This window comes from Sander lucioperca, chromosome 10 (assembly GCF_008315115.2).
Source record: "Sander lucioperca isolate FBNREF2018 chromosome 10, SLUC_FBN_1.2, whole genome shotgun sequence".
Classification (NCBI taxonomy): Eukaryota; Metazoa; Chordata; class Actinopteri; order Perciformes; family Percidae; genus Sander; species Sander lucioperca.
In genome coordinates, this window is record NC_050182.1 from 12,391,260 (window position 1) to 12,416,395 (window position 25,136).

The 25,136-nt window shown below is 40.3% G+C and overlaps 1 protein-coding gene across 7 annotated transcripts in view; it reads left to right on the forward strand.

Annotated features, from left to right (window-relative positions):
* LOC116035989 (thrombospondin type-1 domain-containing protein 7A) overlaps window positions 1–25,136 on the forward strand; it is a 156,269-nt gene that overhangs the window by 90,487 nt on the left and 40,646 nt on the right. For all 7 annotated transcript variants that reach the window (XM_036005915.1, XM_036005916.1, XM_036005919.1 and 4 more), the window contains 8 exons: window positions 8,211–8,326; window positions 9,495–9,630; window positions 10,934–11,037; window positions 13,667–13,861; window positions 15,689–15,955; window positions 22,792–22,970; window positions 23,700–23,705; window positions 24,177–24,310. In XM_036005915.1, coding sequence (XP_035861808.1) covers window positions 8,211–8,326; window positions 9,495–9,630; window positions 10,934–11,037; window positions 13,667–13,861; window positions 15,689–15,955; window positions 22,792–22,970; window positions 23,700–23,705; window positions 24,177–24,310 — 1,137 coding nt within the window. The remainder of the gene's footprint in view (window positions 1–8,210; window positions 8,327–9,494; window positions 9,631–10,933; window positions 11,038–13,666; window positions 13,862–15,688; window positions 15,956–22,791; window positions 22,971–23,699; window positions 23,706–24,176; window positions 24,311–25,136) is intronic.

Consider the following 25,136-nt stretch of genomic DNA (forward strand, 5'->3'; position numbering starts at 1 on the left):
AAATGTGTGTTTGTATAATCACATTGATGCTGTGGAATTTGTAAAAAAAAAAAAAAAAAAAAAAAAAAAAAAAGGAATCAGAATGAGTCATGGTTGTGATGTTTGACAGTAGCTGTATTAGCCCAGTCAATCATCTCCCTGTGTTTTCTAATGGAGGCTGTGTTTACTCCCTGTTTTTGACTGTGATAGATAGCTTAAAGCTCTCAAAAAAGGAGGCCAAAGACACCACTGAAAGGGCCATTGAAGAACCGCAACTGTTTTATGCTAAATTAAACAAATGATGTTCTTGTTTTGTCGTCCGTAATTTTGATAATGAAATTAATTAGGCCTTATCTTTTCCCACCAGACCTTGTTCTGTGTGCGTGTACTGTACACTCTCTTAAAACTACTGACAGTTCTTAGCTTTGAATCTCCTCTCTTCATCCTGCTCAACCATCTGCTCATTTTTCGAAAACAGCGTCTCGCTGAACAGATTACTCAACGCGCTAATAGCAGCAAGCAAAACATAAGCATTAGCCTGACTGCTCGTCTTAATGTTGTGCTTTGGGACAAGCTCCCAGTGCCATGTTGTGTATGTCCTCGCCTCGCTACAAATCATGACATTTAAAGATCATTATGAGATTGTGACACTGACTGGAACCAGCAGGTCAGTTAAGACCAGATGCCATTACTGGATGGCTTCATTCATTTCAGTGCGATACATTTCCACAGCGATAAACCGACAAGTGAACCGTCGAAAGAGGAAATCTTACGATAGAAAATTGTGCAGTTAGGATAAGATACCCCAAGTGCCTTGTAAAAAAGAAAAAGAAAAAAATTCTGAAACAAACAACAAAAATGTGACAAGCAAAGACAATATTAGAAGCAGAATAACAACAGGAGGGATAAAGAAGGAAAACAGTGGAACGACAAAATGTAAACATAATAGAGCTTTCACACCCCCATGGACAGAGTCTTCCAGCCAAGCATTGTGTTGTTAGTATTCTGGCTGGTATTGTGTATAGCCAACCTGTTTTTTCCAAAAACTGGAACATAATTGAATTTTAATTATCTATATTTGGATGATACCCATCATTAGTGGGGCTACAATATAATTAGACTTAGGGGAGCTGGGTTCGCTGTAGAGGGAAATCTGCAATGAGTCAATTTGTTGCCCTATATGTAAAGCACTTAAAACACACAGGTTGGATAAAAAGGGGATTATACAGTAGGAAAGAAAAAAGAGAGTAAGAGCTGCACTAAGCAGGATTTTTACATTAAAAGAACAGAAAAACACCCAACCCTGTTCACCCTATCCACCCAAATCCAAATTTAGATGTCTGATATGGAGACTTAACTGACCACAGGAAGTTACCACCCACACAATCATTTCCTTGATCTTATTCTTACCAACTGATCTTATTTAGGCTCTCCTGGGCTTTGTGCCAATCCCAGCATGCAGTTTATACCAGTCTGTAAGCAGGCTAACACATAGACAAACACTTCACATTCACACTTATGGTTGGTTTAGAGTCTCCAGTTTAAAGAAAACTGACACAGACAGAGAGAGAGAGGGACACCATGTACAGCCTAACCCAGACCCTGATCCTAACCTGGCCAGAACAGAGTGCTGAACCAGTGAACAAAATGTTTTTTTCATAGATATGAATTCATAAATATGCATGCCGTGTGTATTTAATTGACATTACTTTAGTAAGTAGCCTAAATAAGTAAAACTTGATTTACATAGCACTTAAAAAACAGGTTTACAAAGTGCATTTTTAAGAACAAGAACCAATTGGGGCAAGGAGGTATTAATGAAATGCTTTTTAATAATGAATTGGTCATGAGATGATTGAACACTTAACAGAGTTTGCTGACCCTCAGAGGTACTGTAGACTGTTTCATAATCTGGAAGAAAAAGCTTGGTCTAGAACTTTGAGCAGTACACAACCAGGAGCCCTTGTTCCCATGAACTTAGAGGCCACGTGGACCTATATGGGATCAGCAACTCACTGATGATATATGTTAGAGTCAAAGTGTTCAAGTAAATTGCATAGTAATTAGAGGGATTTTAAATTGAATCACAGGAACCAAGTGTAATAAATGCACCATTGTTGTAAAATGGGAATTTAATTAGAATCTCGACCTAATTGTAGATTTGCTACAGCTTCTTGGCTTAAACAAGAATCTAGTGCATTACAGTAGTCAACATGTGAGGAGACAAAACACACTTTGTGGCTGATTTATTAAAGCTGCTGGAAAGAAAACAAGTGGCATAGTTTTGCGGTGTTTCTTAAAATTGAAAATAACTTGACTTAATAGTTTGGTTATGGTGTTTCTCAAAGTTTAACTGAGAATAAAAAAATGACCCCCCTAGGTTTCTGGAGCCCAACTTTGATTTAGACACTTGGGACAAAGTAAGTAATTACATTTTTTTCTGTGATTTAATTAGAATTTACTCGATTTATCTCTCACGTGCCATTGTCTAGTGCAGCTTTAATGAAACAGAAGCGCAGCCAGAACCACTGAGTTTTCCAAACAAAACAACAATATACATTGTTTGTAACTGTCTTCTAAAAAGACCTATGTGAGCGTTTTTTTTGATCTGACGTCCCTTTCGACGAGACATTGTTTGTCAGCGTTGAAAATGACCATTCATAGGACTGTTTAATGGTCTGTCTGAGGTTCGGTTAGGTTCAGACACAAAACATACTTGGTTAAGGAAAAGATCGTGCTCATGGCTGAAAGAAGGAGACTGGATATGAACAGTGGTATTCCATGTCATATGGCACTAAAACAACGTCATGCCACGTCTACTGAGCAATAAGTCAGTTGATTCAGTTGACCACTGGAACTCACTTCTCAGCAAAGTTGTTTTAGGCATTTGAACCAAAAAAATCAATGCTGTTGATTTTCTGGTCAGGCCATTCTCCACAGAACATTTACTCGTGTTTGTGTGTATGCGAGAGGGAACACTGGAAAGGTGAAATCTAAAAGGCAGGCAATCTGCACTTCAGAAATGAGTCTTTTCACCCCTTAAGGTTTAGTTTGGTATTCAGAGTGTGTTCTGTCTGGATCAAAGGCAAAAGTCAAGCTGTATTTGTATTTAACTGTGGTGTTTTATCTAAACAGGAATATTGTTTTATTGCCCTAAGATCTTACACGAGTGGTGAATTATAGCCATTTTATTTTGAGTATCAGAGGGAGTGTAACAAGGTCAAAGGTTTAATCCCCTCTTTGTCAAAGAGCTCTTGGAGTCATATTGTCTAATAGCACTGATTCAGTGCTCTGATCCCTCATGAAGTGGAGAGATGTTTCTATGCCTGAAGTGAATTTTCAAGAAATCAAGAATCAATAAGCAAAAGAAATAATAAATATAAATTTAAACTGAATGAATAAACTTGTGACAAACCAAAATGAAAAGTTCTGTTTGTTTTGCTGACACTTGACACTAATTTGGTTCATGCACCTGCAGGTTTGATATCAGCCCCCTGCTTCTAGGTTTGCTGTAATAAATTGCTTTTCCATCTGTTTTACACGTTGATTGTATTTAGATCTTGCAGATTTCTGTGTGGTATTTATTTTTGTCTTCACACTGCATTCATTGCCAGGTTTCCCTTGATGAAGAGCTTCATGATCTCTACAGACTGTAGACGCGAGAGAGAGAGTTAAAATAGGTTTAAATATAAATTGAAAAAACCTGATTAGCACTCTAGTAGAGATTGTTCTGCAGTCTCAGGATCATGGTTTGGATCTTAACAGCCTTGCCTCCTGTTGAAGTGGCCTCCAGCTACACACATTCATTCACTTCTTTTACGGACGTGTGCATCAGCTGAAGGCTAAACATGTAAATGTGTCCTCCCTCTGCTGCATTCGGCAGCTGTTTTTTTTCCTGGGGACCATTTACTTGTATGAAGACACCAGAGGATTTGTTCTGCTCAGAGGGATTTAGCTCTGTCTATTGGTATTAAAAATAAATCTCTCCTTGTGTCACTGTTACATTATTACATTTTCCCTGTGAGGCTCCCTATCGCTTCCCTGATAACGCCATGCTAACGAGTATGGAACGCCCAGAGGAGAACGCTCATTCTTAGCAACATTAAACCTGACCCAGATGATCAGTGTGTCAGCCATAGGATGAGGAAACAGAGTGGCAACATCCCGCTGCGAGACCGCGGACGCAGTGTTGCAGAGATCAAATTACAAGATGTCTTCCAGCAGGTCTATCTCGGCCTATTTATCTTTGCCCGGTGGTATGCACGGGGGACCTTAATTGTTTAAATAACTGAAGATTAACCATAACCCTTAGTCGAAAAACCCCGGCTTGACCCTCTATTTCTGTGCCATCAAAAGGATTATCACTCACTGATAGCAGAATCCAGTTTATACAAGGGAGTTTCTGCCCTCAAGGCCGGTCTGCTGGCTTTACCCTTCAGGAGCTCTGTGTGTTACAGTTTCCTCAGCAGAGAGAAATAAATGTAAGACATCCTCATGTAGAATTCCTTAACATATCCTTTGACAACTACATTGTTCTGTTGGGGGATATGACCAACTCTTCTCTATATCTTTCAAGCACCTCAAGCCAGATGGCATGCATCAGTCGTAAACTGGATGTGATTACGAAGGTTTTCATCAGTTGTTATTGCCCTAGATTGTGCCTAGAATAATTACATTCTGTATTCAAGCAATACCCAGATGGTTGGTGTTCCAAACCCTGTACAGTCATATTTGTTAAAGCCTTAGGGCAACTATTATATAGCATTTTCAGGATTATACTTGTATTTTATGTTTGTACATGTTTACATGCTTTAATGTAAAAAAGTGCCTGACTCTTTAATCCATCCTCCCGAAAAAGCCCAGTCTGCTCTGATTGGCCAGCGCGCTTCCTGGAATCTCAGGAGCCTCCGCTCCGTGTTTCACTAGTTGAAGCTGGCGCTACAGCAACGGAGCATATAGCAGGACTTTGTACTGTGAAAAATCACCAATAAAGGCTTCTAAACCAAAATATTACACAACCGGACATGTCCCAGCTGTAAAGTGACTGGAATTTGGAGAGAAATTACCAGCTTGGGCGAGATTACAGCTATGTTGTGTTAGCATGTAGCTACTTAATAGTTAGCAGTATGCTAACATTAGATTGTAGTCGAACGAAGCAGCACTTTCAACTAGGGGTGTCACGATACCAAAAATTCAGTAGTCAATACCAGTAAAATAACATGATTCTCGATGCCAATTTCGATATCACGGTAAAAAGTATTTTCTAAGATTCCATGTACTTGAACTTGAAACATGAACTTCTTTTTTAAAATATTTGAAAAATATCAAAATGTCATGACAAGACATACAAAACATGTGCAATAGAGCATAGAACAACATAATAAAGTGCAATTAATTCATAGTGCAACAACTAGTGTCCCCAGACATATTCCAGACTTCCAGGCATCTTTTCAAAAGGTACTGTACAAAAACAACAACAGTGTTTCTAACAGTTGCGTGACCAGAGACGTAACAAACCCCGGTTAATATTGGAGATGTATTTGAAAGATGGAGACAGCTTAGAGCCCAAAAGGACTCAGAGTTGGCTAATTTCCTCCTGAACAGGTAGCTAAGCATTAGCTTCAGGCTAATTTATCACAGCTACAAGGGATGGGCATTTTATGTAATTTCAACATTCGTGTACTCACTTTGAATTATATAGAGTACCCAAGTTGGTTACTTGCAAAAACAATTGAGACACAGCCAGTAAAAATGATCCCTACTGGTCCTGGCTAACGTTGCCATGCTAACCCTGCTAACGTAACCGGAGGACCAGGCAAGCGGCCACAGCTGTTTACAACGTGTAGCCTGTTCAGCGGCCATAGCTGACAACGGTGAGTTATTTGAAGCCAAGAGAGGGGGGCTGTAAATCAGGAAGAGAAGACCGTGAGTTTGCAGTGAACATGCCGTTTTTTAGGTCGGGTAGAATCTCGAGAGTAATCTCTGTTTACTCTTGTTCATATTTTTTCGAAAGGTATGTCCCGCTTGTTCTTGACCTCCTACTTCTATGCTTCTGAATGTATTAACTGGAGCACTCTGAACAAGGCGGTAAGCGTCTCCTCACAACCCGAACCTCCTATGGCGCCATTTTGATGCTAATAAGCCATCACCCCCCGTTAGCATTCCATTGACTGCCATTCATTTTGACGTCACACTTTGACAGCGAATAACTTTACATCTGAAGCGTTTAAAGACTTTATTTGTCCATTGTTTATTTCTAAAGAAACACGACAATGTATAAAAGGCTCCATTACCTTGTACCTCACGTTATGGCTCCGTAGTATACGTTTTTATAAAAAAAGGCTAACGATTGTGTCATAACCACGGGACTTACTGTCGCACAGTAGAGGAATTACCGTATAGTACAGGAGAAGCTCGTAGACAGTTTCGACTTACATTAGCTGTTTAATTACTAATGTTAACTAGCATTTTAGTTAGCAATAATTAGCCTGTGTCCATGTTATCTCCTTACATATACCTACGCTCTCCGTCTCTGCAAGATTGGGAATGATTGAGATTTTTCTTGGCACAGCTACCAGAAGACTTACAACTTTCAGACAGGTTGCTCACGTCACATCTACGTCGTCTCTCTCAGTTGGAGGCTGCGCAGTAACGCTCGGCGCTCACCGGAACAGTACTTCTAATATCCTTCACTGGTCTCCGTCCAGAGCAACGGGATCTGTTGGTCCATTCTTATGAGTCTATGACTCTGAAGCATATACTGCCCCCATCAGTTCCAGAACAGGCGAAGCACCGATGCTAACACTGGCATCGGCGCTCACGGTGCTTCAAAAAAATGGGCATCGTCGGAGTAGAAACTGTTGAAAACGGAGCGTTCAGAATAGTTGGAAATCTGAATGTTTTAGCTCACAGGGATTTGTCCAAAATATGTTTACCTCATTATTTGAGGTAAACGTGTTTTTGGCCACGTTTAACATGAAAATCCAACATTATAACATTGTAGATATTACAGAAAACACAGAAAAGCACAATATGTGACCTTTTAAAACATGGTTTATTTCTCTAGCAGTCATTCATTTAAATGTCAATTGAATCCAGACTGTCTGTACATATATGAAAGTTGTAAGTGCCTGGTTAATGTTTTACAATTTGGGTGAACTATCCATATTTCAGTTAAAGCTGCACCAGAGCTCATAATGTAAGAAGTATAAAGAGCATAAAGGCTACTGTATCACATTCATGTTTACCAACCCACTTTGTTATTGTATAATTCTGTACCAAAGGATACAAAAGATGCTAGAGAGAATAATATTTTATTATAAAAAGGTATCAGTGAGCACAAATTCAATCTGTTTAGCATGTATGCTAAACAGATTAAATGTGTGCTCTGTGATAACACCTTCTGCCTTTAAACCCTCAATTTGGATAAGGGAAAACTCCCCAAAAAAACCCTTTAACATAAAAAATGGAAGCAACCTCAGAAAGAGCCACAGAGGAGGGATTCCTCTCCCAGGACGGACAGACATGCAGTAGATGGCATGTGTACAGAATTGACCAACATAATAAAATCACAGTAATAAAAGATCCTTGATCATATATTTTTATGGTCTCAGTGTGCGGTGGCTTACACAAACACTTGTGTTTATTATCTCTGACTACATGTTCATCTTGCAGTTGCCAGGACCTCTTGCTCTACAGTACACACTGTGCTCAAATTGTTGCTTCCTGTAGGTGGTGAAGTGCCTGTAACCAACACCAGAATTTAATCTGGGCATACAGAGCAACATTACAGGATCTCCCTGCTACACTAGGTTGTGATTTTGGATGATGAAACCAGAAAAAGAAAACCTAGTTCAGCTTTAAAATGACCAGAAATCAGATTGTATCTGGTACTTTGACAATGTTGAGGCCAAAGGGTCTGGGAGACGTAATCAGTTTTGTTGCACCCGGTGATTTAAAAAGAACACTTTTTTTATTCTAGCCTGATACTTTTACTGAACAGGTTTTTATCATGGGTCATGGGTCATATGTAGGGTCATGGCCTATAATAACTGTGTTGTCTGAGGGCTGGGTGTCTCACTGAGCAACAATCTACTGCTGTATAGCAACATAATTATGTGTTTTTGTGCCTTTGAGGTTTCACACCACTCACTGTTGTGTTTTGGTGAATGTGTAAAGAGTTTTCAGCAGTGTTACATTACAGCCCCGCTGTGTGTGTCTTTGTTGCCTAGGTGTCCAGACGGCCCTCGCCCCAGCACCGTGCGACCATGTCAGCTGCCCTGCAAGAAAGACTGTATCATGACCCCTTTCAGCGACTGGACACCGTGTCCTGTTACTTGTGACGCAGGTATATTGAAAAAATAAAAGAATCGTCTGAAAGGAGAGATGACAAGGCTGATGTGAAGAAATACCACCTCATACAGATCATTGAAACGGAAGCATGGTTATTGCCTTTTTTAAATGTACTGGCCAGTTGTTTAATTTCATGTCGTTTTCAGTCTGGCTTTGTTAGTTTTACATTACTTAATTTAGGAAATAGTGTTTATGGCAATGATTCCTTACACAATATTTGGCATTGTAGTTTCAGGCTACAAAAGTGAACTATAATATGATAATAAACATCAATAATCACTTAAACATGTATGGCTACGACTGTGTCACAGCCTAGAAGTGTACACAGATGGAAGTTTAAATTGACTGTGGAAAATCTACAGAAGTGGGACTCTGCACACAACCAGACACATTAACTACCACATAAACACTTGCACTCACGTCTCGTTACACATAATTAAGTTGACAGATTGGCATGTAAGACAACCTTTGGGCCGACCTCTTTAATGGCGCCTGGCAAGCCGACTCGCCCGTGGCTAGCAAGTGTCAGCAACTGTGTCGAGTTGTTATTGTTGCTGTTGTCATGCTGTGAAAGAAAAACATTGTTCCAATGAGGTCACCTCTGCCAGGCAGCCATTGTCCAAGCTGTTGAGCAGAGGCAAACACATTAAATTGATTAACATCTGAAAATCATTACCGTCCATATTTTGATGACCTCTTCATGTGACACGGTGGCATAAATCTCTTCACCCTGAGCATGCTGCACCACTGGCTGTGCATTTTAATTTGATGCTACTGATATCTTCACCTTGTGCAGAGAATTTCACACCACCCACATACAAAGGTTTGAAGTAGGGTTCAGGACTATCCAGAGGCTCGTTTCATCTTAATTAACTACTTGAGGGCATCTCCTCACATGTAAACACCATAAATTTAATCGGAGTCAATACCAAGGTCTAATGGGATTTTTCTACATCATCGTTGTTGGCTTGATATCCCAAGTAATCAGACGTGCATGTTGTCTACGATAGCGGTCAAATTAGATTTGGAACTAGTAGTCTCCAAGTCCATTATTCAAGGACTATTAACAGAGTAGCTTATCTTATCTTTTTGACATGTTTCTCATCACTTTTCCCATGTAGACATTTCTTATTTGAATTCAATAATTGTCCGTGTCTCTTCAGCTGGTAACGCTGTGAAGTGTAAGCAATCAAGGAAACGCCTCATCATCCAGCTGCCATCCAACGGAGGACAGGACTGTCCAGAGGTGCTGGAGGAGGAGAGGGACTGTGAGGTCCCCAAAATCTGTCCAGGATTCAGGTAATGTTTTTTCCCAGCTTGAACTGACAAAGTATCAGTGGGTTGAGATTCATTTTAAGGACCTTATAGCAAAGCTGTTAAGCCTTGACCTCGTCTTCCTTTATTTTCAAATACAGCCATAGTCTTGAGCTCCATTGTATGGTTATTACGATGATCATGATAAAGGACATACAAATAAAGCTTTTGATGTTTGAAAATGAGTAGCTAGTGGGCTTGGATTTCTCGGCAACGTCATCACTGCTTGCGCACGCAACCTGGGGGAAAGAAGACGTGTTTCGTGTAGCTAGTAGTAGTAGCAGCAGCATAGCGTTAGTCAAAATGCCAAGGAGTTGTTGCGTGGTTAATTGTACAAACAGAGCCAGTGATGGGTACCTGATGTTTAACATACCTAGTGGGGAAGCATGCTTTTGCCAAAAACCGGCGGAGGTTATGGCTTCAAGCCATAAGAAGGGCAGATTGGGGTCATATGCAAGAGTCAGGCTCCCATTGTATCAATCAGAAAAGTTGCAGCTTGTTCAGTTGTTCAGCTAAGTGATATCTACCTGTCAGGGCTGTAGTACTCAAGTCCGGACCATAGACAGTTAAAGGTCTATATATATATATATATATATATATATATATATATATATATATACATATATAATGTATATGTGTTACTTATGATGCTGTGATTTAACTATCCAAAAGTGTATAAAGCATTTCAAATGATCTCCACCTGGACCAGCTATAACATTAAAGTACTGTTTAACGTTACATTTTATTGCTTCAATAATGTTCCAGTAATATAATGATATAGCTAACACTTACAGGGCCCTTTTCTGACAAATGAATACTTCTGAAACTTTGAATAATTGAATACAGGGCCTTTACTTGTCACTTATTACTCATCACTTATTTTATTGTGAGATGTTAGTTTGTTATTACCATAACTGGTAAACAGCTAAAAAAATAAATAAGTAGCCAAATTGAAATTTCTGCAGTAGCTGACTTGTCAAAAAGGGAAACCCTCAACAACAAGCAACTGCATATTTTATGTCAATATATTACAGTAGTGTATTAGTAACAAGATATGTTTGTGATCACAACACGTTTAATGCTATACATACTACAAATACAGGCCTGTAGTTTAATTTATAGAAAAATAATTGCAGTATAAATTGTAATATTGGTCTGAAAAAGTAGATATTTCCCTCAAATTCTTCAGCCCTATATACAGAACTTTATTACATATTAACGGTCGTGTTGGTGTAATAGTAAACGCTATGGTTGCATTGATATGGCTAACTGTCCTGATTTATTCCAGGTGGAAAACCCACAAATGGAGGAAGTGCCAGCTGGTCCCGTGGCTTCTCAGAAAGGAACGTCCCGGTGCGCAGGAGACCTGTGGACCAGGGCTCCAAACACGAGGTATAAAAAACCAATCTCTTCATCTCCCATTTCCCTCCACATCTTCACTGAACCATTCCTAATCACCGTAAATTAAATTTGTGCACATTTTGGTGCATCTGGAGCCCGGCCATGTATGCAGAGCAGACGTATGTGCCAAGGTTTAGAGAAAAGGCCAATTTACTTGCACATCAAATCCCAATCCTCCTTACAGCGCAAACTGAGGCTTCACACTCACACTTCTGGTTGTTTTTATTTTTTTTTGTTTGGGAAGGAAATGTGTTCACAACTCATCATGTGCCTCTGGAGAGTCATTTGACAGTTTGGGTTGTTTCACTGCTGGCTTTTTTTCACCTCAGGCTCTTGTCATGCAATTTTAATTAAATGTCTCTTGGTGAAATTTAGGAAAAGATGCTGTACCTTGCCTATACAGTAGCATTCAGACAGTCCAAACTCCTCTTCATATGGGCTTCACGCATAAGTGACAAGTACTTTAAAGGAGTTGCGGCTCTCCTACTTTAAAAGCATATTTCCTCTTGCCTTTTTATAGAGGATGGATGTACCATGTAGTCCTGGGAGGCTTTCATAAAAATTCAATTTCAGAGGGTCATGCAGAATGATCAATTTCATTATGTTCCAGCTCCTATAGACGGCCATTATTAGTGCTTATATTTCAGTTTCGTCTTCACTAGCTCACATTAATGGATGAAAGAATCAATTTATTCATGAAAATGCTTTGAGGTCCACTTTAGACATACTCACCACACTATTTCAGAGTCTGTGTTCTTTTCACTGATTTGATAGCAAGTGACACCTGATGTCCAGACCCTTCTGCACATGTTTCCACCTCTCTGACACTTTTAAATGGCAGAAATCATTCTGTCATTGACTAAACCAAATGGGACACACTGTTTACTTGGGCAGAGGCTTTCCTTAGAGGTAAAAAACTGTAGTAGCACTATTAAACACAGAACAACTGAGAGCAGGTGCTCACACACACACACACACACACACACACACACACACACACACACACACACACACTCACACACGATGAAGACCTGACCTAACACACCACCAGATGGAGGTTTTCCAAACCAATAGCATTGCCCACAGGGGGGTTCAGCAAAAATGTGCTTAGAGATTGATTTCTCTATAAAGGTACAGCCCTGCAGAATGTCTGCATCACAAGAAAAATGAAATATTAAAAAAACTTATTAAGTAATACCTTTTATTGAAAGAACCAAGCATGGGATGATGCAAGCCAACACAAATTGACTTGTGGGCTTCAAACCTATTGAGGTAGAAATGCTTTTGTGTCTGCTCTGCTTATAATAGTTATTTAGCTCCCCATGAGATGAAATCTGAATTATACAGCTCTTAGTTTTCATTGACTTTTTAGTTGCCTTATTTGATGTTATGTTGCTCACCAGTGGGGGGAAGAAGTATTTTGATCTCTTATTGTATTTGAAGTGGCACTAGTGTAATTTTACACATTAAAGTTGTTTTACTAGTAACAGGGAGTACTTTACAGCCTGTGAAAACTGTATGATGTGTGGCTGGCTCTGGGGGAGCATTTTGTAGTCTGAGAAAATTAGCACAATGTAAAAAATACTCATACATACACAATTTTCTTTTGAATTATTAAAGGAATAGTTCAGCATTTTGGGAAAGGCGCCAGTTACATAAGAAAATTGATATTACCCTTTGCTTTAAATATGATATGAAGATACAGACAGCTGCTGGTTAACTTAACTTAACTTAAAGACTGGAAATACAGGGAAACAGCTAGCCGGGCTCTGTCCAAGGGTAATAAAAATCCACTTACCAACACCTGTAAAGCTCACTAATTAAATAAATGATATCCCATTTGTGGTTTTATGGGAGGTTATGGGCTGAACTATTAAATTCGTGAGCCCCGGACCTTCTGACCTAAGCTAACCGGATGCTTTACCTTCATGCTGTATTTAGTCAGAAAGTGGTTTCAATCTTCTCCTTTAACCTTTGGTAACAAAGCAAATTTCCCAAAATGTCAAAGTAAGTCAAACCTAAAATGTGAAATGTACTAAACTTTCAAAAAAATCTAAATTAAAAGTACATACTGTATATGCAGAATGGCTCCTCATTAGATTATTAATATGCATAAATGCAATAACGCATAAGTAGAATTAAAATGTTATAGTTGCCAAGATGGAACTCATTTTAACTGCTTTATACAGTTGTGGTGTTTATAAAATATAAACCATTGTCATAAATTAATCTTTACATTATGCACCATATTTTATAAGCTGCTTATGTGTTTTGTCATTAAAATCTGAATCTGCAACGTTCTTTGTGACTAAAGCTGCAAAAGAGTTGTTGTGGAGTAAATAGTACAATATCTGAATTGTACTGGAGTAGAAGTTAAAAAAATAGCACAAAATGGAAATATGGAAGTAAAATACAAGTACCTCAAAGTTTTATTTACAGTATGGCTAGTGCTTCTGTGGTTCACTCATTTCCTCTACTCTTACCATATGACACTGTCTTGCACTTTTCAATATCTGCTTTGACAACCAACAATCTGCTGAAACAATAAAAGATAAACCACTTTATGTCCTCCCACACGTTCTAATGAAGCCTTTTTGACCCATTCCTCTAATTCTTCCAGCTGTGTCCTGTCGCCAGCTGGACGGGACGCAGGCCGACGTCAGCGAGTGTCTGAAATTCGGCAAAGCCATGCCTGCCATCACTCAGCGCTGTCAGCTCCCCTGCCAGGATGACTGCCAGCTGACCAACTGGTCCAAGTTCTCATCCTGCACAGCTGACTGTGTGGGGGTCCGCACCAGAAAGAGGGCTTTGATAGGTGAGAAGAGAGAGTGGCACAGCACAAACAATGGGCTGTTCTTTTGAACCCTTTTCAGACAAGCTTATTTGCCCTGTAGTTAAAGTGTTGGTGAGGTACCAGGCAGTTTAGGGGGTGATGTCGGCGGGCAACGCTCCCAAGAGACGAGCAGTAAAGTTAAACACAAGGTCATAAATCTATTCAGGTAGTTCTTGCCCGCTAAATGCTCCAGTGGGATTAAAGCAACAAATCTGAAATAACTCCTCAGCCTTTGTTATCCATCAGAGCGTCCCCAGACAGTTTCCCTGTGCATCACAGTCATGAAAGCAAAATGCCAAGAGTGCTGCAATGCATTAAGGCACCTGTACAAGAGGTTACTGAGGGGAAAAAAGTCAACTTTAAACTGTGAGAAAGTGGATTTGAAAAGCTTGTATTATCCCCTGATGTGAAATCTTTTGACCCATTTAGCCAAGTGTAAATGAGCAGAGAGATCATGTAATACATACAAACACTCTTTAAAGAGGTGGTTTAATTGTTCTTTGCTTTGAATCAGGAAGGAGAGGCCGTGGATTGTGTGTTTTTTTTATCCAGAATCCTACAACTATTATTTGGAAAAAGTTGTCAGCACTATGTTAGATATTGACCAATCCCTCACAGACCCTTTTACTAATTAAAAAAAGATACATTTTAATGTATGCCAGAGTCGTCTGTATCCCCTTCTTAATCTTAGTAATCTTTGCTCAGTCCAACACAATGCCAAAACAACACAAATCCTGTTTCCTTAAAGTGGGTAGTCAAGTTGGATCTTTATGTTGAGCAAAATAATAATGTACACTTCTCTGTTGCCTGTTGGTCACAATGACCTTTACAGACAGATTATAGCATGCTACACAGCAGTTTGGTGTCTAGATGCAATTAGCAACAACCTGCTGTGGTCCTAATGCAGGATAAACATGGCAAACCTTATCTGAAATTATTTCATTGCAAAACAACAGATTTACTTTCAAACATGAAGCATAGCGTAAGTTCTGGCAGGTCACGGAGTCAAGCTCGGCTATTATCTCAGCTCATAGCTGACAGTTCCTAAGCCAGCACACCAGCTGGTGGCTCAGCTGATTCCCTCTTTTGATAGGATTTCCAAACAGCGCGCTCTATTTAAACTGCTTTTCCCAGCCTACTGTGCTGCATCTCTGCTAGCGCTTGCAACCCACCTCCAACCCACCTCCTCCTTTTAAATCCATGTTGTCCCTAATGGGATCCTGCACTGCTGCTCTCCCCGCTTAAGGCTTTCCATACATGCACAGGGAAGGGCATGGAGGTATGCTTTCATATGCACGTGGAAGTGTGGGGAGGCCCCAGAACAGAGCCATACCGCCAAATACAAATTGCAGATGAATTAATCTATTTTGACAAAGTGGTCCTGACTGAAATACAGCTTGCTGGAGACACTGGCACTTGCAGTTAAAGATGCTGTGGGCAGTTAGATAGAAAGTCATCAAAGCCGTATCTCCTAATTTGCATTGGAAACAACTCTTGATGTCACAAGAAAACCTTTTTTTGCACAGTGATCTATGATTAACGATGACGATAAAAAAACTTGAAGCTTGAAATAATCTTGGCAGCGTAATCTATCATCAGGAGTTGCTTTCTGCCCATGCATGTATCCCACACAAATGGGGAAACAGCACTTCTTGTGTCATCTAGTGAGTACACTCTCCCAAACTGTCCCAAAGGCCTTGCAAGTTGCAATCTGCCTAACAGAGACAGAAATCCACCAACACCAGCCAACATGTGGAGTCACCTCTCCCAAAGCTATTCTGCTCATCTCTGTCCTTCTGCTCTCCTCAGGGAGGAGCAAGAAGAAAGACAAGTGCAAGAACACGCAAATGTATCCTTTGAGTGAGACCCAGTACTGCCCTTGTGACAAGTACAACGCCCAGCCAGTGGGGAACTGGTCAGACTGCATCCTGCCCGAGGGAGGCAGAGTGGAGAGCATCCTGGGGATGAAGGTCCAGGGAGACATCAAGGAGTGTGGACAGGGCTACCGCTACCAGGCCATGGTGTGCTATGACCAGGACAACAGGCTGGTGGAGACCTTGCGCTGCAACAGTCACGGTGAGTGTGTGTGTGTGTATGTGTGTGTGTGTGTGTGTGTGTGTGTGTGTGTGTGTGTGTGTGTGTGTGTGTGTGTGTGTGTGTGTGTGTGTCTGAAGAAGAAAATCGAATTAAATATAGACTCTGTTTTACATCTCATGAACTCTGCTTGGTTCTCGAGGAGCTGCAGCACTAGTCTATATCCACGATGTTCCACTTCCGCCTGATGCCTCTTTTCGGATGTCCGTTTTCGGATGTCCCGTTACCTTCCACTTTCTTTGTGTTGTAATTTTAAACTCCGGTCGATTTATGAGGACTATGGTGAAGTGCTCCTCAGATCTCTGCAGGGTAAATCCATACAGCTAGCTAGACTATCTGTCCAATCTGAGTTTTCTGTTACACGACAAACACAACCTTTAAACGTACACGTTCCACCAAAACAAGTTCCTTCCCAAGGCTATTTTGCAGTGGCACCGGGGGCTCTGCTCACCGCTTAGCATGTTTTTCTCCCATCCCGGAATGCTGTGTGGATTCGCCAGACCATCCTCCGCAGCACTGTGGAGGAAGGTCTGGCAATGCCAGACTACTGCAGCACTAACTGTGTTTGAGATAAACCCATACAGCACACACAGATTTGTTGTTGTACTTTCAAGAGGTAAGCGGCAGCCTGTATGAAGAAATTAATTTGATCCATGTGAAGGTCATTTAGAGAGTTTAAATGTTGGTCCACACTGGGCTAAGGTAGGTTTGGCTCTGTATGTCACTCTCCATAGTGTTAGCAAGCCATGCTATGGTGCTACTGAGCTTGCTGAGCACAGAGGCATTCCCTCGACACCCCTCCAATCCCTCAACCCACTTTGGTTGATTTTCAAATGTATGCAGGAGGTGAGGACACGCTGCAAGACGATGTTTCATAACTTATAAAATTATAACGTTTTTACAAAACACTAGAGGTTAGTGAGAAAATGTCACAATTTGGGTCAACTAACCTTTTAAGTTTGGCCTGTGACCCTGATGATGGAAACAGCTCTGACAGAAATCTGCATTAAAGCACAGAAGTACAAATCTTGAGGCGCAGTAAATTATTTTTTCCCTCTCCAGCCTGGAGTTCTTGGTTCCAGGTGAGAAATGTACTGTAGCTCATTGGAATGCTGCAGATGCGCGAATAACTTTTTGTTCTCTGTAAATATTCATCTGAAGTGAAGGATTTTGTTTGTGCACATATGAAAGCCCCTTCTATGGAGGCTAGCGACTCATTATGAATACTGAATTTCACATAAGGAGGCCTTTTTCTGGCACACTCCTGTCAGAATTATTTGTCTCCTCATTGTAAGGTCTTATCTTAGATCCAAAATACTTCAAGCAAAGAATCCGGGCTCAGAAACTCGTTGTGAAATTGCTGTGAAATGGAATGCGGGAAATGTTCAAATGAATACATCAGTGTTGTGCATATATAAACATGGTTTTAGTCTCCTTGTGTGAGTCACAAATTCAGATATGCGTCAGTTAATCTGGGTGTGGGTGTGACAAGGGCATGTCGTAAGGATGGCATTGTGTGTGTTTTGTCAGCCTCTGTATTTTTACACCTATATGAATGTTTGTGAGTTTATGCGTGTGTGCATCCATGCATTCATCTTCAACCACCATTGACCTTAGACAAAAGAAAATGTACCTTGAGGTGCAGACAAAACAATAACACACCATTATGAGGCTTGGCATCAGTACATGTGAATCTCAAAGATATTACATCTCTCTTTTATCCCTCTCTTTCAGTCTCTCTTCCTCGTTCTCTCTGCCCCTCCTTTATTTTCTGTGCCATTCTCTGCATCTCAGCCACCATCACTTCTAGTCTTGATAGAGGAGGAGACATGGTCCATCTACGACTGTTGCTGACACAATGCCCTTGGCTATGATGTCGATCAGGGAAACTGCATGGCTGTTATCTCTCTATATTCCATAGGACATCAACAGAAGAAAGGGGATTATCATTAAAAGTGCATGTTGATGTGGTATTGCTCACTTTTCAGATTGCCTCGTTCCTCTATAAGCGGGAGTCAATATTATAAGGGAAGATAACGCTGTATGCTGTTCTGAACAGTTCTCAATAAATTAGTTCTCTTATTCAGAGTTTGCACAGTTGCTGCAAGTAACAATTAGACAACTGTGAACTGCAGAGAATTATATATACATACATTTAACCATATAAATGATCAAAGTCAAGCTTGACCGCAGGGAGACAAATAATCAGCAGCACAAGAAACGAGTAACATCCAAATGACAAATTCCTGATTCTATTAGTTCCCAGCAATAATTGCAATCAGTCACATGAAGATCTGATTAGTGTGTTGTCATGTTAAATATGATCAAGGCCAAGTTGTGACTAGAGAGTCAAGACCAAGCCACAGACTTACCAACTCAGGACAAAGTGAAATTATGTTGGTCTACCAATATAATAATGGTCTAAATCAACACAATTTCCACCCAGGAGAGTTTTCAATCCCGTCTCAAAAAAAACAACTACTCAATAAAAAATTGAACTACTATCACCAACACTATGCAAGGTCATGGTGTAGTCAATGAAAATATTGTAATAAGTCCCCTGCTATATCCTATATATATATATATATGTGACATTACTCATATAGTTCTTTTATTTATGACTACATGTGACCCGTGATGCTTTGACCTTTACCATGACTTAATATTGCAGGATGGCTCAGGGGGCCTTGGCCTCGTCTCAGCAGGATGTGGTAAAGGAGGAGGAAGGCAATCACTCTGGGGAGCCATAGAGGGTAAAGCTTGAGGGCAAGCATCTTGCTGAGGACCTGTCAACTTGAACAGTACTGCAGGAAACAGATTTGATAGTGCATGACGACCCATATCTGTAACAACATGAGAAACACACTAAGAGCCTGTGCCGTATAATTGAGGTTATGCTGTTTCGAGTCTTGCGACATGTAGGCAGTGGGCTGTGAAAGTTTAACACTAAGCTCAGTGTCTGTTAAGGTTAGTAATGTACGTCAAAGGGTCCTTCTGGCCTATGGTGCCTCTTTATTATTCCTCTATGCTCCATCCTGAGCATAGAGCCTCCATAGTTATTTTCAGAGCACCCAGGGATTAGGCTGTGCCCGTTGCCTAGGAGATGACTGTGGTGCAGGGGGTATAAAAGGTCGAAAATCAGGCTGTAGTGTTGGATGATTCCTGGAGCCAAAGGGTTCTCAGGCCACCCACCCATAGAACGGATGGATTTTGGTTTCAGAAGCCAACACTACGGTGACACAGCCAGACTTTATTCCTGGCTGGATGGCAGGAAATGGTGAGTCTAAAGAAAACACATTTGTTGTCTTATTTGTTCAAACAGCTTCTACGAAACTAAAAACTCTGGAATATGATTAAGTTAGAATGTAAGTTAGGAATGCCAGAGATTCTAAGATGTTATGGAGCTTCAGGGAATTTAGCAAATGTGAAGGTGACCAATCTTCTGCACTTATGTGGTTGTCTTCTATTTCTGCGTCAATGTATCCCTTAAAGCAGGGGTCTTCAACGTTTTTTAGGCCAAGGACCCCTTAGCTGAAAGAGAGACTAAGCTGCGACCCCCTACTACATATAATGTATAAAACTGAGTTGCATATGGGTGGGTGGATGGATGGATGGATATTCATACATTATTTATACATTTTATTTTAATGTTAAACATACATGTGGAAGGCACAGTGAATCCTTAAGCTTAACTATATCTGTGGATGGCTACCATAGTGGCTAACTACCTACAGTAAGCATCATCAGTGTTGTGTAAATGAAATGTTTTTTTTTGTTTTTGTTTTTTTTCATTACCTTTGCTAATCATATTTTGGATTCATATTAATATATATTTTCAGACTTTACATTTTTTTATTTTTTTTTTTTCAAAAAATTAGCAAACCGGACCCCATGGAGTAACTCTGAGGGTCACGGACCCCCTGTTGAAGATCTCTGCCTTAAAGGTTTTTTTCAAACGTGCCAATGCAAAGAGAAAATAACAACAGAGCATTGCCATGCTGTGAATAATGGTAAAGTACAGATTAAGCTAACAGTTTCTGTTTGCTAATGTTATGTATAAGCAAAATGTGGATTTGTTGTTGGAAAGCTGGTCTACTTCCAGAGGCATTTCAGTACATATCCCAATTATCACTGGGAGATTCAAGAGCTGGCTGGGCTTTGAAATTAACATTTCAGGTGAAGTTAAGCCATCGGTAGTTACAACTGCTTTGGGAGTTACAGAAGGAGCTTGTGCCAGGTTACAAGTTGACTTCTGAAGGAAAAGAAGTGATCTCCTGCCTGGACTCAACCCAAAGCCTCCCTGAGAGCATGGTAAGACACCTAACAAGTTTATATCAGTTGAACTATAAGTGAACTGCAGGCTGAGGTGTTGCAGCATTTGCACTGCGAGTGAACTTAAAGTGACGGTGATTTAGAATGACTGGACTCAACTTTAGAGCTTATAGTGGAAGGTCAAATGTGATGAGGCTTATCTCAGAGGTCATGCTGAAGTCAGCAAGGTGTTTATATAGAGATGCTTATCTGGACTCAGGGGCAACTCAGGTTAGGAGATCAGGCAGAAGTTTGGGTATGTGCATGCGTTTATATGGATGTCAATATTATGTCACTGCGCATTTGGTTGGTGCCAAAGTGCTACCAGGACAGTGTTTCCCACAGGTTGAGAATTTACTTGTGGTGGTGGGTGGCGTGGGATGTGACGGCGTGGCATCATGTCATCATGGCTGGGTTCAGCAATAAACTTGTCAAACAAAGGTTTATGAAGTATTTATTGAAAAATATGACAGCATAACAAGATCATTTGGAAAGAAATATTTACATATTAAACAAAAATCAGACCAGAAGATGATGCAGATGAAGTGTAGCTGTGCTTTGTCAACTAAATCTGATTGGTTTGTCAAATAAATGTTATAGTTCAGCAGATATAATGCCTGATAAACGTTACCCAGAGCTGAAATGTTGTATTAACAACTTAACCTTAAACCCATACTGTGATCCATACAGTAAGTTACATGTTATAATAAATCTCACGCTTGTGTGCAACTCCTGTTAAATGGGTTAAAAGGTTATCCAAAGTTAATTCCTGTTCATTTTGGTTGTTATAGATAATTGTTGGTAGATTTTTAGACTTTTATATAACAGCCCATATAATTGTGCCTTTGAATGTGGATCCTGTTTTCATTCCACTGGACTAAAAATCAATAAGTGCATTTAGATTAGTTTGTGAATATCGGTTTATTGTTTGCTCTTACACCTGGGTATTTTTCCCCATCTAGCATTTACAGAGTTCTTGAAATGTAATACTCGTAAAGAAAAATTAACCTTTGGGAATTAGGACAATGAACCAGCCAATGCCATTTTTCTCTAAAGCAGTCAGTGCCAACCTAGAGGCTGAGAGGCTGAGATCATGCTGGTGGGATACAGAGAGAACAAAGGTTGTATTTCAAAGCTTATTTATTATGAATCAATTTTGTGGTCAATGCTTTTTACCTTTTGAAATAATAACAGACTACAGTACTGTACGCGGTCTAATCATTCATTGAAACAGACTGAAAAGTAGCTAACTATCATTTTGTCTTTCAGGTTTTTCAGATATGTGTATGCACAAATAATCAACCCTTTCACTTTAAAGGGTCACATGCCAAAAACCAGAACCACCAGCGTAACGTTTAAAGGACAAATCCGGCGCAAAATGAACCTAGGGGTTAGTAACACATGGGTACCATGTCGACCGTTCTCTGGGATATGTTTTCATGCTAATCAAATGTGACCAGTTTTAGTGCAAACCGCTAATTAGCTTATAATCCTAGTCGTCGGGGCATGGGTAAAGTAAAAAGAAATCACTATTTCTATATAGAGTCCAGATTGGGCCGAATTTTTCTGTCTGAACCCGGCCCGAGCCCGACAGGCATTAAGATATTTATGTCCGAGCCCAACACAGTTAAAATCTCGTTTTTTTCTCATACTAATGACACATGTACGTTTCTTTGTGTGGAAAGCCCGCTTTTATTAAGCAACTATAGGAAGGCATTCGGAAATGTCAACAGATGAGCGCATCAGCGCACACGGGGGAACAAGCGCACGTTAATAAGCTGTTTAATTTAAAATGTTCAATGTGTTAACCTTTCCTGCTTGCTTTGATTCCGACCGTGATCAGAAAACCAGGGGAGACTCGTTACCTCCAGGGCCGAAGTTATAAAATGAATAACGTCGGGGTTAAAATCCCGTTTCTGGTGAGCAGATGAATGAACTTGGCTTTCAGTCTGGGGTTTATCTCGGACACCGCACACACTGTGTACAAAACATAAACTTATTCCACCAACTCTGCTCCGGTCGCATCTACACGTCTGCTTCCTCTTTCTCTATCTCTCTTCTGCCCACTTTACACACACACTGAGCTCTCTTAAAGGAGCCGCAGCACCATTTTACAACAAGTGCCTTATCATGCTGATGTGACCGAGCCCGACCCGAACCCGACCATAATTTCTAAATATCTGTCCGAACCTGGCCCGGCCCGTCGGGCTCGTGTCGGGTATCCATGCCTTATTTCTACACCACTAACAAGGCTCAAAATAGCACCACACTTCCACGGTAGCATAATGAGGGTCCCTACATGTAAACCGAAGCATTGAGAACTTTGTAAGTGTACAGACAGTTTATTAAAAAGATAGTTTATAAAGACAGTACCGTTCACGTATACAGACGGGCGCCATCTTGGGAAAACAGTCATGAGCTATGTTACTGGTTACTGGTTGCGCTGGATTTGTTCTTTAATTACTTTTAATTCTTGCAAAACACCTCCTTTTTCGTTTTCCTTCCAGGTTATATTGAGGAGGCATGCATCATCCCCTGTCCCTCAGACTGTAAACTCAGTGAATGGTCCAACTGGTCACGCTGCAGCAAGTCCTGCGGCAGCGGGGTCAAAGTTCGCTCCAAATGGCTCCGAGAGAAACCTTACAACGGTGGCCGGCCGTGTCCCAAACTGGACCACATCAACCAGGTACAGATGCTGAAACTGAAACTCAAGTTCAGGAGATTGAGATAAAAAACGTAAAAAAAAACAGATTTTGGCTCACAAGCGATGCTTAAATATTTATGAGCTACAATATATTTATGCTTATTGCAAGTGTGATACACATTATACATATCCAGAGAGAGAGAGAGAGAGAGAGAGAGAGAGAGAGAGAGAGAGAGAGAGAGAGAGAGAGAGAGAGAGAGAGAGAGAGAGAGAGAGAGAGAGAGAGAGAGAGAGAGAGAGAGAGAGAGAGAGAGAGAGAGAGAGAGAGAGAGAGAGAGAGAGAGAGAGAGAGAGAGAGAGAGACTTGAGACTTGAGACTTGAGTCTGCAAAGCTTTCCTTTACCCTCCCCTCTTTATTGCTGCACACATTTTTTTGCTGAGTGGTGATAGTGCAAAAGCAACGTGTGCTATAAATGGGTCCCATCCACCATATTAATGCCCCAACGTGTGCCAGTTGATTCCTTAAGGTTTCCATGATTTGCAAAAATGCAGATTAAGTTCATCTACGCCTTGGTGTGTGTGTGTGTGTGTGTGTGTGTATCTGCTAAGTTCACACAGGTATTTATGCCAGAGGCTTTTCTGATTATGTCCTCTTGAATATTGCATTAATCGTAGGTTCTGCACTATATGAACAGTTGGCATGTGCTCATTAATCCGTCTGTCTCCTTTTCATCCACCCCAATGCTCGCTGGATATGACTCACTGCTACAGGCCCAGGTAAGAGCTGCTTTCCTCAGTTATTTGTAAATGTAGTCGCAGATGTGAAGTGTCACTGATGTCAGTGGGTCAATGACAGATAGATGTAAACAGTCACAATATACTCACTGTAAGTAAACAAGGCACTATCAGATTGGAGTTTTATTTATACAGACATTTCTCAGAGGCAGAGCTGCTCTGGGGGCAGAAATAATCTTGTTGGCTGAGTTAAACCTCAGAGAGCTGATTCAAAGAATCACTGTGTATTAGGCAAACTTAACTGACAAACTCACAGGGCTAAGAGGAAATATTTATAGAAATATAGATTATAGAGGCCACTTTTTTCTCTTTTTTCATGAGTATGGTGATTATAATCATGAGCTCAACCCAGAAGTAAAACTATCAATCTGCTACCTTTGACTTGCTGCTGTATGTACTTTAAATCATATCGGGAACACGTTAAGCACATAAATAAGGTAATTCTGTCCTCAGGTGTATGAGGTGGTGCCGTGTCAGAGCGACTGTAATCAGTATGTGTGGGTGGCCGAGCCATGGAGTGTGTGGAAAGTCAGCAACGTGGACTTAAAAGAGAACTGCGGCGAAGGCGTCCAGACCAGAAAAGTCAGGTATCTATCACACTGTTTAGCCTACTGTTTTTATATTGTTTATATTGATTAGAAGATACATGAATATTACATATTACTGCTAAAATTATTACTCACTGAGTCAATCAACTGAAAATTTTCTATCAACAAAAATGCTTATAATAAATAGATTTTTTTATTAACTTTCAAGCAGAAATGTCAAAACTGTTTTGCTTGCCAAATGTGAAGATGTGCTGGGTTTTGGTACTTTTTAGTTTAGTTTTTATTATTATTAATTAATCAGAAAAAGAAAATCATTTGTAGATTAATCTACAGCAGTTGCAGGCTGTCAGACCTTTACTAAAGCTGACACATGCTAATTTGTATTTAAATTAATATGAATACATTGTGTGAAAAGACATGCAAAGCATCTAGGCTAACCTGTCTAACAAGGTTCAGCTGACAGTCAACAACCGACACACTGCCAAATCCTTTCGGGTGGAACTCAACTTTTGGATTTATGTTTTGCACATGCCAAGACACAAACTGTAATTAGACTATATTAGACTCACACGACTGTAATTAGATGGTTTGTGAGGCATACAGAACCAAACATTGTGGTCCTGTAAAAACTGGATTAAAACACATACACACATACATACATTTTCCTGACTCAGACGGCAGTAAGCATGATCAGCAGTGTACGGTAAAGGCAATGAGTCTGTGTTACCTCATTTGACAGAAATCTGTATGCATTTGCCTGTTATTTCTGACAATTTGATGAACAAAATGTCTATTATGCTTGAGTAAATGAAACCCCAATCAGGAGTTTCTGGACGGTAAAACTAAGATTAGCGCTCCTATTCAA